Source organism: Eucyclogobius newberryi, unplaced genomic scaffold, assembly GCF_026437365.1.
Source record: "Eucyclogobius newberryi isolate DKJ021-1_F unplaced genomic scaffold, fEucNew1.0.hap1 SCAF_16, whole genome shotgun sequence".
Taxonomy (NCBI): Eukaryota; Metazoa; Chordata; class Actinopteri; order Gobiiformes; family Gobiidae; genus Eucyclogobius; species Eucyclogobius newberryi.
In genome coordinates this window covers 10,582,730-10,595,957 of record NW_027315790.1, presented here as the reverse complement: position 1 = coordinate 10,595,957, position 13,228 = coordinate 10,582,730, and the positions used below count along the sequence as shown (strand labels likewise).

Genomic DNA, 13,228 nt, shown 5'->3' with positions numbered 1-13,228 from the left:
GAGGAGAGACGACAGAGAGAGAGACGACAGAGGAGAGACCACAGAGGAGAGACCACAGAGGAGAGACCACAGAGAGAGAGACGACAGAGGAGAGACCACAGAGAGAGAGACGACAGAGGAGAGACCACAGAGAGAGAGACAACAGAGAGAGAGACGACAGAGGAGAGACGACAGAGAGAGAGACGACAGAGGAGAGACCACAGAGAGAGAGACAACAGAGAGAGAGACGACAGAGGAGAGACGACAGAGAGAGAGACCACAGAGGAGAGACCACAGAGGAGAGACCACAGAGGAGAGACCACAGAGAGAGAGACGACAGAGGAGAGACGACAGAGAGAGAGACGACAGAGGAGAGACCACAGAGAGAGAGACAACAGAGAGAGAGACGACAGAGGAGAGACGACAGAGAGAGAGACCACAGAGGAGAGACCACAGAGGAGAGACCACAGAGGAGAGACCACAGAGAGAGAGACGACAGAGGAGAGACGACAGAGAGAGAGACGACAGAGGAGAGACCACAGAGGAGAGACCACAGAGGAGAGACAACAGAGGAGAGATCACAGAGGAGAGACGACAGAGGAGAGACAACAGAGGAGAGACGACAGAGAGAGAGAGACGACAGAGGAGAGAGACTACAGAGAAGAGACCACAGAGGAGAGACCACAGAGGAGAGACCACAGAGGAGAGACGACAGAGAGAGAGACGACAGAGGAGAGACAACAGAGAGAGAGACGACAGAGAGAGAGACCACAGAGGAGAGACCACAGAGGAGAGACCACAGAGAGAGAGACGACAGAGGAGAGACCACAGAGGAGAGACCACAGAGAGAGAGACGACAGAGGAGAGATGACAGAGAGAGAGACGACAGAGAGAGAGACCACAGAGGAGAGACCACAGAGGAGAGACCACAGAGAGAGAGACCACAGAGGAGAGACCACAGAGAGCGAGACGACAGAGGAGAGACCACAGAGGAGAGACCACAGAGAGAGACCATAGAGGAGAGACCACAGAGAGAGAGACCACAGAGGAGAGACCACAGAGAGAGAGACGACAGAGGAGAGACCATAGAGAGAGAGACGACAGAGGAGAGACCACTGAGAGAGAGACCACAGAGGAGAGACGACAGAGAGAGAGACCACAGAGAGAGAGACCACAGAGGAGAGACCACAGAGGAGAGACCACAGAGAGAGAGACCACAGAGGAGAGACCACAGAGAGAGAGACCACAGAGGAGAGACCACAGAGAGAGAGACGACAGAGGAGAGACCACAGAGAGAGAGACGACAGAGGAGAGACCACAGAGAGAGAGATGACAGAGGAGAGACCACAGAGGAGAAACCACAGAGGAGAGACCACAGAAAGAGAGACCACAGAGGAGAGACCACAGAGAGAGAGACGACAGAGGAGAGACGACAGAGAGAGAGACGACAGAGGAGAGACCACAGAGGAGAGACCACAGAGAGAGAGACCACAGAGAGAGAGACCACAGAGGAGAGACGACAGAGGAGAGACGACAGAGGAGAGACCACAGAGGAGAGACCACAGAGAGAGAGACCACAGAGGAGAGACCACAGAGAGAGAGACCACAGAGAGAGAGACCACAGAGAGAGAGACCACAGAGAGAGAGACCACAGAGGAGAGACGACAGAGGAGAGACGACATAGGAGAGACCACAGAGGAGAGACCACAGAGAGAGAGACCACAGAGAGAGAGACCACAGAGGAGAGACCACAGAGAGAGAGACCACAGAGAGAGAGACGACAGAAAGAGAGACGACAGAGGAGAGACCACAGAGAGAGAGACGACAGAGAGAGAGACGACAGAGGAGAGACGACAGAGGAGAGACCACAGAGAGAGAGACGACAGAGGAGAGACGACAGAGGAGAGACCACAGAGGAGAGACGACAGAGGAGAGAGAAGAAGAGGAGGTCGAAGCATCATGCCGAAGTGTGCTCTTTGCATGGCTCCTCACTGCGGGTGACTTTAATTACTTTCAGCACTACTGCCTCTGTCTGGTCACAAGCCTCATGCTCCGACTCTAACTGCTGATTATTGGCCCTTTGTTTGGGCCCCAGCCCGCTGTCAGCCAGTAATTACATTTGTGCTAGAGAGCAGCACGTTACTGAGAGCACTATACCATAGACTTTAGAGCATGTAGAAAAGAAGTAAGACACTACAATTAGGAAAATACATTCATTGTGGTTCAAATGTAAATTGAAATGAAACAAGAATATAAATATACAGTATAATATTAGATGATTCTATGATATTATTCTATGATATTATTCTATGATATTATTCTATGATACTATATTGTGTGATATTTTTCCATTCACGTTTTGTGTGACACTTGAACATTTACATTATTGTCAGACCATTCCTATATTTCATAGTCTCATATGACTATTGTCCTGTTTGCTAATAACTGCAAAGACGAACGCTGTTGTGAAAACTAAACACAGTTGCTGTCCTTGCACTGGTAGATTCCCATGGCACTGAACTCTGCACGAAGGCCCTGAATGGACAGGATCCTTGTTGGACAAAGGTTGGTCTCCAGGCAACCGCAGGACTGGCCTTGAGTTTTCCCAGCAGTAGAAATCACCTCTCACAAGAAGCATTTTTAAGTCACTAAAATGTCACAAAAACCTTCATTATCATCAAACCCTCTTACACAACACAATTATAGTCTCTTTTAGTCTGCAGGCTTAACATAATTCATCACCAATCAGCCTACACTTTACTTTGAACACACTGAGATGACTTTCATCACTATAAGGACCATGACATGACACCTTTATTTGAGTTGTAGCATGTGTTTTTCTCCCTCTCAGTTTAAATAGAGCAGACTTCTTCCCCGAGGCAAACGGTGTGTGAGAAATACATGTTCTGCCGCTCTCCAAAACACAGGACGCAAACAAAATGACAGTTTGTAGTACAAACAAAAGTGTTTAACCTGCACTGAGGCACTAGCACAAGAATAGAAACTACTGCTTTCGCTCAAGTTGATTTTGACTTGGTTACACAGTGGTTATGACTACACACTCGATTTCAATGGTTTTACTTGGTTAAATAAAGGTTAATAAGTAAATTAAGACAATCAACTTGACTCAAACCAGGAGTGTGAGTGCACCGTTTGTAAAATAGCAGTAGTAATCCTTTTTTTTTTTTTTTTTTTTTTTTCATAAAGTAACCTTGATTTCAGTAAGAGATAATGTCACCATTCTGGCATGCTTAAAGTTCAGTACAATGAGTACAATTAAAGTACAATGAGGGAAACAGATTAATGATAAGAACTAATACTTTGTGTATTTCTAATTTGTATGATTAAAAATCATTGTAGAAACATAAGTTGGATGCTTCTTTTGACTACTTCCATGTGCCCCATGTTTTATTAGCTTCTACCCCCCACTGCCTGAAAACTGACATGACTTATTATCCCAATTGACCACATATGAACTCAAATCAGCATCACGGTAATTATAGATTATTTTGAGTGTCCCACTGCATGACTCTGTGATATTAACTGCTGCTAAACCATCCATACTAATCAGTAATCCTTTGTTTTCCTGTTGTTATCGTAATCAACTTCCTCAAATGCTGGATTTGCAGGGCTTTGACCCACACAGGAGGCAATGAGTGATAGAAGAGCACTGAGTGTGAGCCTTACTGCAAACTTTACTACAAATGTCCTCAAGATGTTGCATATACTTGGAGGTTGAAATTAATATACCATAAACCTGGTGCACATAGAAATGTGATCTTTTAATCTGGCCTGTCACTGCACATTAAACATGGCATGGCCCTTACCTGAGTCCCATAGAACACAATCTGCTGGAACCAGAAACTCTTATGTGTCTTATGCTGCTTTGCCTATGCACTTTTAATAACAACTAAAAAGCATCAGACGAGCACGCTGTAGGTCGAATCGGTTGAATTCAGGATAATTTATGTCACAAAAACTTTACTTAAAGGTACAATATGTAACTTTTCTGGTGGAGGGTTGTCCACCTAAATGTCTCATTGGAAATGTTACTGTTGTACTTGAAAAAAAGCATTCAACTTACAGAGATAACACAAGTTACAGCTCAGATCTGCAGAAAGGCAAGCAAGGGACTTTTGAGCAATAAAAGCACTTACCGGTACATGAAGCACCTAATGAATACAAGTTTAATGCTACACTGTGGAACAATCCCAATAAAACATCAACATCTTCCTGGAGACAGGCAGGTGACAGATGCTCCACATAGTGCACCTTGTGATTATTCTAATAGTGTGGAATAAATTAGATGCAAGATGCGTAAAGTGGCTGAACACAGTTAGTCGATTGGCAAACTTCCACCAGTAACATTAGAGCCACTGCGGCTGAGCTGATTTACAAAGATTATCTCCTCATCACCGAGTGGCTGGTCCCAACGTTAACATATGATAAGAAATAAATAGTTATAGTTCATCTAATATACTGTAGTTGCAACATAGAATACATGGATACAGGGAGATATTGACTTGTTGTCTCTGCACCTGGCCACTAGAGGGTCATTTATTGAGAGCCAAGGCAAGTTTGTATTTGCCTCATTAGTGGAAGAATATGGACATTCTTGTCATTATGGTTGGAGTTCCTATGGTATTGTCGGATTTGACGAAGTATATCTCCTCCTGTGCTTTTCTTTCAGCTCTGACCTACAGCTATTTTCTCCATAGGGAGCCAGACCCAGCAGCCCCGGGTGAGTGCGTTTCAAGGTTAGGATCTAAAGAGCTGTGCATGCGTCTGTGGCTCTGGAGGCATCGACCTCCAACAGCGTTTGTGTCATGTCTGCAACAGTTTGGTGGCAAATAATGAGGCTTGTCCCTTTCTAATTTCACCCACAGTTATTTAACAAGGGAACAGAAAAGGTGGAAATTAAACTTTCAGTACAGAATCACCTAATTAGAGAAAGTGTAAAGGTCAACATTCACACAGCTGCTGTGTCCACGTGTCACACTCAGCATCTGTCTGTTTGGGTAGACGTCTGATAGATACTCATTTGGTCTAATTTGTTCCCCAGACTCAGATTTTAAAGAGACAATAACTGCATAATGTGGATGTGACCTGACTGCAGCCAGTTCTGAGCTGTCCAGCTTTCCAGAGGAGTCACTTGTGCCTTTCCACAGCAGAGCAGGTGACAGCTCCACCTCCCAGAGAATCATTAGCACTGGAAGCAGGGCACACTGACAATCTGTGTGAGCAAATGCGCTGTGTGAAGAGACAGGAGAGAGAGCTGGCGCCGCATTCACACGACTCAGGCTCAGGCTGATTAAGTCACTGGGGACATAGTCCCAGCAGAGAACCGGCCAAACCCAAATAGAGCTTGTTTCACCCTGCAAATGTGTGTCTTTGATTACCTCAACTCTCAGACAGGACCTTAGCTCCTGTGGAGACAAGTGGCATGCAGTGATCGATGGATCCATTTGAACAGCACAACAGTGATGTGAACTCAAGGCCTCAGACCCAGTCTCTGACAGATGGCATGTGCCATTCTGTGTCCATCAGACACAATACCTCTGTGTGTGCTGCACATTCTGCTCTGTGGCCAGACTGAAATGATTCCACACTATCTCTATCAGGACGAGCCAAGAGCACGCCATTATGTTTCATTTACATCATGTCTTTTTCTGCTCCAATAGAGGGAGAATAGATGTTGTATATGTGGGACAGTGTTGCAAACACTGCAGAAGCCTCCTCAATATGAAGAAAACAGATAACTGTGTGACATTTAAGTCATGTCAGATAAATACATACTATTGTCTTGTACTTCATAGGTTGATAAAAGAACAAAGCTGCCCTGTTGGAATATAACTGCATAAGCACACAGCAGTCATTAAAAATCTCTAAATGCATTCATTCATAACTGAAAATTACTAACACTGCATGCTACAATTTTGTGTTTTTTAAGAACATGACACTTTGAACAGTAATTACTCTGGCAGCCTCATGAAAGTTGCTGTAATTTTCTTTGTGAGGGGAATTGTAGCGGGACGAAGAGAAGACGCAGAATGGAAATCAATTTGGAGCACCTCGCTCACACCTCTTAGTTTTCTTTGCTGTCAACTTTGTTTGATTGAAAAATAAAAGTAAATGAGGAACTGCGCAGCACATGGTGAACAATGGCACACACTGTACTGAAGAAAGAAATAAACTTTAGCCTGTAGCTTTAAAAGAAAAACAGAGGTCAATAAAGAAACGTTATGAAATGTTTCGGGTGGAGGGGACGCCAACTGTTCCATTTCAACATTAAACTTATCTTAACTAATCTCTATAGAGACGTGAAGGTGGCGCCAAGTTATATTTCATATCTGTGGTGAGATTTGATTAATGTCACACTGTGGAACATTCCAGGCAAAGCCATAACATCTCTATTTAGTCAACTATTATGTACTTGAATTATTATGTAGTGCACCTTAAGAAACATGCAAGTCAAGTATATTAATGAAAAGAATCAGATGTTGTCCTTGGAATATTAGACTGAATAGAATTAAACCCAGTGGCATTTATAAAGAACAAATGTAATCACTGATTAAAATGATTGTCTATCTTTTTAAGCACACAAACAGGAAATAATGAAGCTCTTGGTTCTGTGTGTCCTCTGAATCACCAGCGCCCTGCCCTTGCGTCCTCTGATTTAGCCGCCTAATGGTGCGTTATGGTAGGTTACAATATGGTAATGTGGCTTTTATGTTTCAAAGTGACTCACTGCTTCCCACACCACAAACAAGGTTTAAACTAAACACCCCACAGGAGTAAAGCTGCTGTTAAAAAACGATCATCCCATCACAACACAGCTACGGTAATGAACAACTCAATGAATGTGATCTTGGCTCGAGATAGCAAGAAAAATGTCCAGAGCACATTCACAAGTGGTGCCAAAAAAGAGCTGCCGTGGGGAAGCGCCACATCAGCTGCAGACAATGAAGCCACCTGCCTCTTGTGCGTCTCAAGCCACTCAGCTGTGCCACAAACAAGAGCCCGCTGCTGCTGGCAACACCCACACCAACACATACATCCTAAAACAGAAAACACAACAACAGGCTGACAAATTAGTTCAACATTAGATAAGTAATTTTTGACTTAATTAATCAGACACAACATTATGACCACTGAATTCACCTGTAGTACAATGAATTCACTTGTAGTACAATGAATTCATGAAAGCATTCTCAAAGGTCATGTGGAAGTGAGAACATGATCAAATGAGGATCTGAAATTGCAATTAAGCTTGTAAGTGATGCATAAAAAATGCGGTTCAGGCTGAAGAACCCAACATTGTAAGAGTATTTCCTGAATGTCTTTCTCCACTCTTTATTCTCATTTCACTTACAAAAGTAACACAGGCTAAAATAATCTACAAAATAGACTTACCCAAAGTTAGGTACTGGCAACTAAGAAGAATCTGTTTAAAGCCATACTGTGGAATAGTGCTGGGCAATAATGAACAAATAATAACCATCATTTGTTTTTTTTTTGTCTTAATTTCCATCTGGTACCATTTATTTATATATTTAAATGTCTTTCTCCTAAAACCACATATTTTTACTGACAGGGGCTTGAATACAGATTTCTCGATTAAAAAGACCTTAACGCTGATGATTAGACATGACTGAATCTCAATCTCTCGATTCATTTAATCCAGGCAAAGCATTTTTTTTAATCAATATTAGTTCTGATAGAAAGGTCAGCTTACACTAAAGAGGTGGTCCTGATGGTACGTCTGATATTCCACAACATTTCTACTACTGCGACGACATGACAGCATCATTATTGCAGGTAGTGCTCGGGGCTTTGGGGGAGTTTCCAGGCATCACTGCAGCACAAAAGGCCAGTGTGTTTCCATTGTGCACACAGGTACTCACAGACCACATGGCAGGTGCAATCAGACCACCAGACTATTATTATTACTGCTGTTGGTCTCTCCAGGAAATTAACCCGCCCCCAAAACAGCAAACACTTATGAATACGGCTAATCTTCACAGTAAGTTCCCAGAAAGGTATGAATTGTTGTTTTAATTTGAGCGCTCTTAGAGACATTTATAGGTATAACATTGTTGTGCACCAAGGGCATTTCTGTACTTATAAAGATGATCATGAACATAAAATCAAACCACATCTTCCAGACGTATGATGGAACAAAGTGAGTTCACAGCTTTGTAATAACATTATAGCATGAGTAAGAGTGAGGGATTGCCTGAAGAAAACAACATTTAATGGTCGTTATATAAGGTTTCTCTGTCAACAAGCACTTACCAACATGAGTGGAGCATGAGTGGTTTGCTCAAAGTAGAATGATGATGGCAGTAACTAAGTATATCAGGTATTGCAAAAATAGAACTGACAAAACATGAAACGCCAACGTATGATATGGGTAAAGATAAATAATCACAAATGAATCAAAAATGTAATTAGTGACTGTAACTCCTAGAGCTATAACTCGTACACAAGTAGGAATGTTAATGTGCTGACAGCAATCCCAAATAAATTATTTAAAGCCCACTCCAAATTCCATTCAGTTTGCTGTAGAAATGTTACAGGGAGGATTTCTCCTACATTTCAGGGAGCCATGAAAAAGAGCAATTTATACAGAGACATCAGTGGGCAGTCGTCTAAGAGGTTTTTTCACTGTGTGCTTCAGACTGGCCTTGTGTGTCGAGAACAGGCGGGACAACAAGACGAGGCTTTTACATCACATTGTTGAGAAAAAGTAGAAAACAAATTTGGCTCGTCCACAATCTGCTAACATAAGTGTAAAAGCATCTAATACACTAAAGGAAATGCATATCCAGGCGTGGATAAATATGCCACTGTTATCAGAATTTTGCCACGACAATTAAAGTCCATAGTTGGAAGGGAGCAGACACATTCATTTTACTACTGTGCAGGGCCACGAGCTAAAGTTACTTCTTCAATGCTGCCAAATCATGATTAAATAACATTACAATTATGGCTGTAGAAGACATTCTTGGTGAACTAAAAACATGCCAATTAGTCAACATAAAAAGGGGCGTGACAAAAGCTCTCAAATGTATCTTAGTACATTTATTTATGTAAATGCCCTCAAAAGTTTACAAAGCCACGGGAGCAACAAGAATTATGTATACAGAAAGGTACTAGAATGTAACAAGGTTGATTCAACTCCCAAATCTTCCTTTCGGTTCCATATAAATCCTGAATATCTAAAGAAATTAGACCTACAGGACCTACAGCCCTATTACAACCAGTACAGACATAAAACATGTCATGTACATGTATAGGCTTCTACAAGATGAAAACTGTCCTGGTAAAGGCGAGGTCAGCATACTGGCAATGTTATGAACATGTCATTAATATGGATCTTGGAAAATAAAGGAAATGTGGCTAGTTTATGAGATAAGAGTAGGACTATTTTATATGGTTGTGGCATATTATTAGCATATTAATGGGTAAACCGTTAATTCCCTGAACAAGAATACTCTTTGTTTAAGTCTTAACATAATATTCTTACTAATGTAAGATGGAGTCTGTGTTTTTGTAAGTATATGCATATTATAAATTTTGTCAAAACAGTATTCATATCCACTGTATTTTCACAGTTGAGTAAGACAGTCAAAGCCCTTGACATTGAGCAGTAATCACTTTGTTCAAAAACATCACACCAAGGCTATGAATGTGTTTCCCTTCACAATACTGCATCTAAATGTATGTGCATACATATGTATGCCATATATATATATATATATATATATATATATATATATATATATATATATATATATATATATATATATATATGCTGCAGTCTATGTTGATAAAAGGCAGTTATAATCACAGTCTTTGTTGGTGTTGAATGCGGGTGCATGATGTGAATGTGCAGATGGTCCGAGCTGTATATTATGAAAGAGTCATCGAGGGCTTGTTTAAAAGCATTGTTATCCAAATGGTCCTTCTGCTATCAATCAATTCAATCTGGAGACTGGTCGTTGTTTTAACAGTATCAGCAAACCAACATATCCTTTGATTATTATATTCAAATACTGCATCAAGTCATATACATTGATTCATCCATTTTCTACCGCTTGTATGTATGTATGTATGTAGTATGTATGTATGTATGTATGTATGTATGTATGTATGTATATATATAAGATTGTATATTTATTTATAAATATACAAATATTATTTATGTATAAATATAATTTCATATATATATATATATATAATTATATTTATATGTATATTTATACATAAATAAACGCCATTCCACTATATATATCAAACATGAATGGGAAAGAGAAGGGAGTTGAAAATTAGCTCTGGCTATAAACTTTGTATGCATCACGTCGGCTTCAGGCTTTGTTTTGTAACTATGTATGACTGTATTCCTAAGTAAATAAATCCAAACAAATTTGAAAGATGGGGAAATAAATCACATTCTGACTTAATTTGAAAGATTACCTTTTTGTCACTCTTAAATAGGACTCATTTGTTGGACAAGATGTTCCGAAATTTTTGTTTTATTTATTGGATGTCTTGAATTTCTACTTTCTCTCTGTGTCGTCTCCTTTGTTTTGTGTTTTATGTGATAACATTTTGATGAAAAAAAAGAAAAAAAGAAAAGGTCACCAAAAGTCTAAATGTGCTCAACTTTCTCTTTGGAGAAGTGTGAGTCCTGGTTTCATTCACTGAGCAGCTATAACAGTGTTGTTTGGATAAGAAAGAAGAAAGTCACAAGTATCAAGACACCAGACAAATTCTTAAAGAACTTTGACAGTCTGTGGTGCATCGACTTAAAAGAACAAAAGACGTGACTAATTAGTAAAATGTGATTTAATGTTCTCTTCAATTCCATTCAACTAAGACCATTTGACTTACAACAGCAGTGGTTTTCAAAGGTCACCAGCAAGTCCATAGGCATCTGGAAGTACATTCGAGAATTGTCAAAAGTTTCTAAAATCCAATAATAAGCTAAATAGGCTACGCATTTGAGAATTTATTGACAGGGTACAATCATAATAATAAACTGGGGTACACGGTGGCAGAGGTGTTAGATCAGGCCCAACATCACATGATCTCTCTGAGTGAAGTCTGCAGGTCCTCCCCGTGTTACCGTGGGTTCTCCCCGTGTTACCGTGGGTTCTCCCTGTGTTACCGTGGGTTCTCTCTGGGTCCTCTGACTTCCACCCCCCAAAGACATGCATGTGTTAAGTAAATTGGAAACTCTAAATTGCCCTCTGTGTGTCTCTGTGTTGGCCCCTGTCCAGGTTGTGTCCCGCCTAAGGCCCAAAGCCACTGGGAGAGGCTCCAGTCACACACGACCCCGAATGGGAACAACCGGTAGAAAATAATAAAAATGTTCATGAACAGTTTTATAATGATCTTGAGCTTTATCAGATCTGAACACCTGGTAACATTAAAGGCGGTATGGACGATTTTTTGGCGATTTGAGAACGCAGGCAGAAGTGCGTATGCGCACTCCCCTGTGCGGACTGATACAACACACACATGCGTTTGTTTATTAGCGCAACGGAGCGCATCGCATCTCTCGTCTCCCGTAGATTTCTGTCCACTTCTGCGTCAGCTCGAACTGTCTTTCTCCGTCTTCATTTTGCCCCGCACACTGAGGGAACTATATTATGATAGATCCATGCGCTTAGGCACGCGGAAACGTGGGGACGAGCCTGACACGGCTGCAGGTGAGCGATAGGTGCGTTTTATGATTGATACGTGGCAGGACAAATGATTTATCCACGCCACGAGAAAATATGATAAAAAAAATTGCTGAAAAAAATCGTCCATACCACCTTTAAGCTGGTTCTGTTTTTTGTGTGGAAAATTACAGTTTATTTTGTACAAAAAGAGGTATCGAGTCTCATCTTTAGCATTATGACAAGTACGTTCATTATTTTACTTTGAGACACTTTTATTCCCTGTCTCTTCATTACATTCTGGGTTAACTTGCTCTAGTTTACACATGGTTAATAGGTTTGACTTGGTTGGATCCTGCTTTAGTCCTGGTCCAGTCCAGGTTTAATTATGGCTTAAGTCACAGTTTAGTCTCAGTTTTGATGTGATGAATGAGTCTGGATTTGGTATAGAATTAAACTACATGGAAAGCTCACTAATTCTAGAGCGGGATGTGGTCAGTTCATATTTGTAGTTTTCACACTGTAGTTTGAGGACCACCACTGCTTTAACTGATGATACTTTAAGGCAACACAATCACACATGAAAACAGCAGCACATTGTCAGGATGATGCCAGTTTGCTACAGATCAAAAGTAGCTGGTGAAGTCCGTTAGTCCTATTTGGCCGTGGGTCAGTGCGTCCTGGGCCGGCTGACCCTGAGCCTCCTTGCCGCTGCTCCGGTGCCCCGCCAGCTCCTGTAATACGGCTGTCCTGCCCTGCCGGTCGTGTCTGCGCTTCTCCATGACCATGTCCTCCAGGCTCTGAAACTCCAGCACGTGCGAGAGTTTATCCGACACAAATATGTTGTATCTGTAGGGCTGTTTCCCGATGCGTATCTCTCCTCCACTTTTAAACTCCCTCTTCCCAAACCTGCACCACGCCGCGAAGCACTCCGCGTTCCTCCAGCTCAGTTCCCGGTCCTTGAGTCCCACCTGCTCCATGGCGTTCTGCACCACCATGTCCGCGCCCAGAGCTTTGAACTGATAAAAGTCGTTGACGATCCTGCCGCGTCTCCCTTGGCTCGCGTCCGTCAGGAAGCTGTTCTTGATCTCCGCCCGGTGCAAGTGGACCACCTGGAAGTCCCCCACGTACACGGCCCAGTGCGGGTACTGCCCCGTGGCCACGAACTCCACCAGGTCCCCGGCGCGGCACTTGTTCAGCAGGTTCTCCGCGGAGTACACGTCCAGGCGGGCGGACGTGGCGCTCTTCTCGTAGATGCGCTCGTCACGGTTGTAGTAGACGACGCAGCGCACCTCGTCCCCCGGGTTGAACGGCTTCTCTTCCCGGTGCGGGTCCCGCTGCGAGCCGTCCGCCGCGCCGCCGTCCTCCCGCTCGTCCTCGTCGTTGGAAAAGATGTAGGAAACGCCGATGCGCGGTCCGTCCTCCGCGTCCGCGCCGCCGTTCGGGTCCATGGTGGGAACTTCGGCGTAACTTAGATGAGACAACTTGTCGACCTGGTTCCCCATGGCGCCGCCGGCTCGCGCGGCTCCTCCGGTGCGCTCGCGGCTCTGCACCTGCGGCGGTGAGCGCGACGTGTCACG

General features: G+C 42.8%; 1 protein-coding gene across 1 annotated transcript; it reads right to left on the bottom strand.

Moving 5' to 3' along the window:
- Positions 1-12,157: 12,157 nt before the first annotated feature.
- lratd2a (LRAT domain containing 2a) lies at positions 12,158-13,228 on the bottom strand. Its single transcript, XM_072447458.1, has one exon. It carries the CDS (start codon positions 13,151-13,153, stop codon positions 12,275-12,277), a length of 879 nt encoding a protein of 292 aa, XP_072303559.1. The 5' UTR covers positions 13,154-13,228; the 3' UTR covers positions 12,158-12,274.

Bases quoted from the DNA above. Each gene is read 5' to 3' on its own strand.
- lratd2a (XM_072447458.1), bottom strand. From the start codon at position 13,153: ATGGGGAACCAGGTCGACAAGTTGTCTCATCTAAGTTACGCCGAAGTT.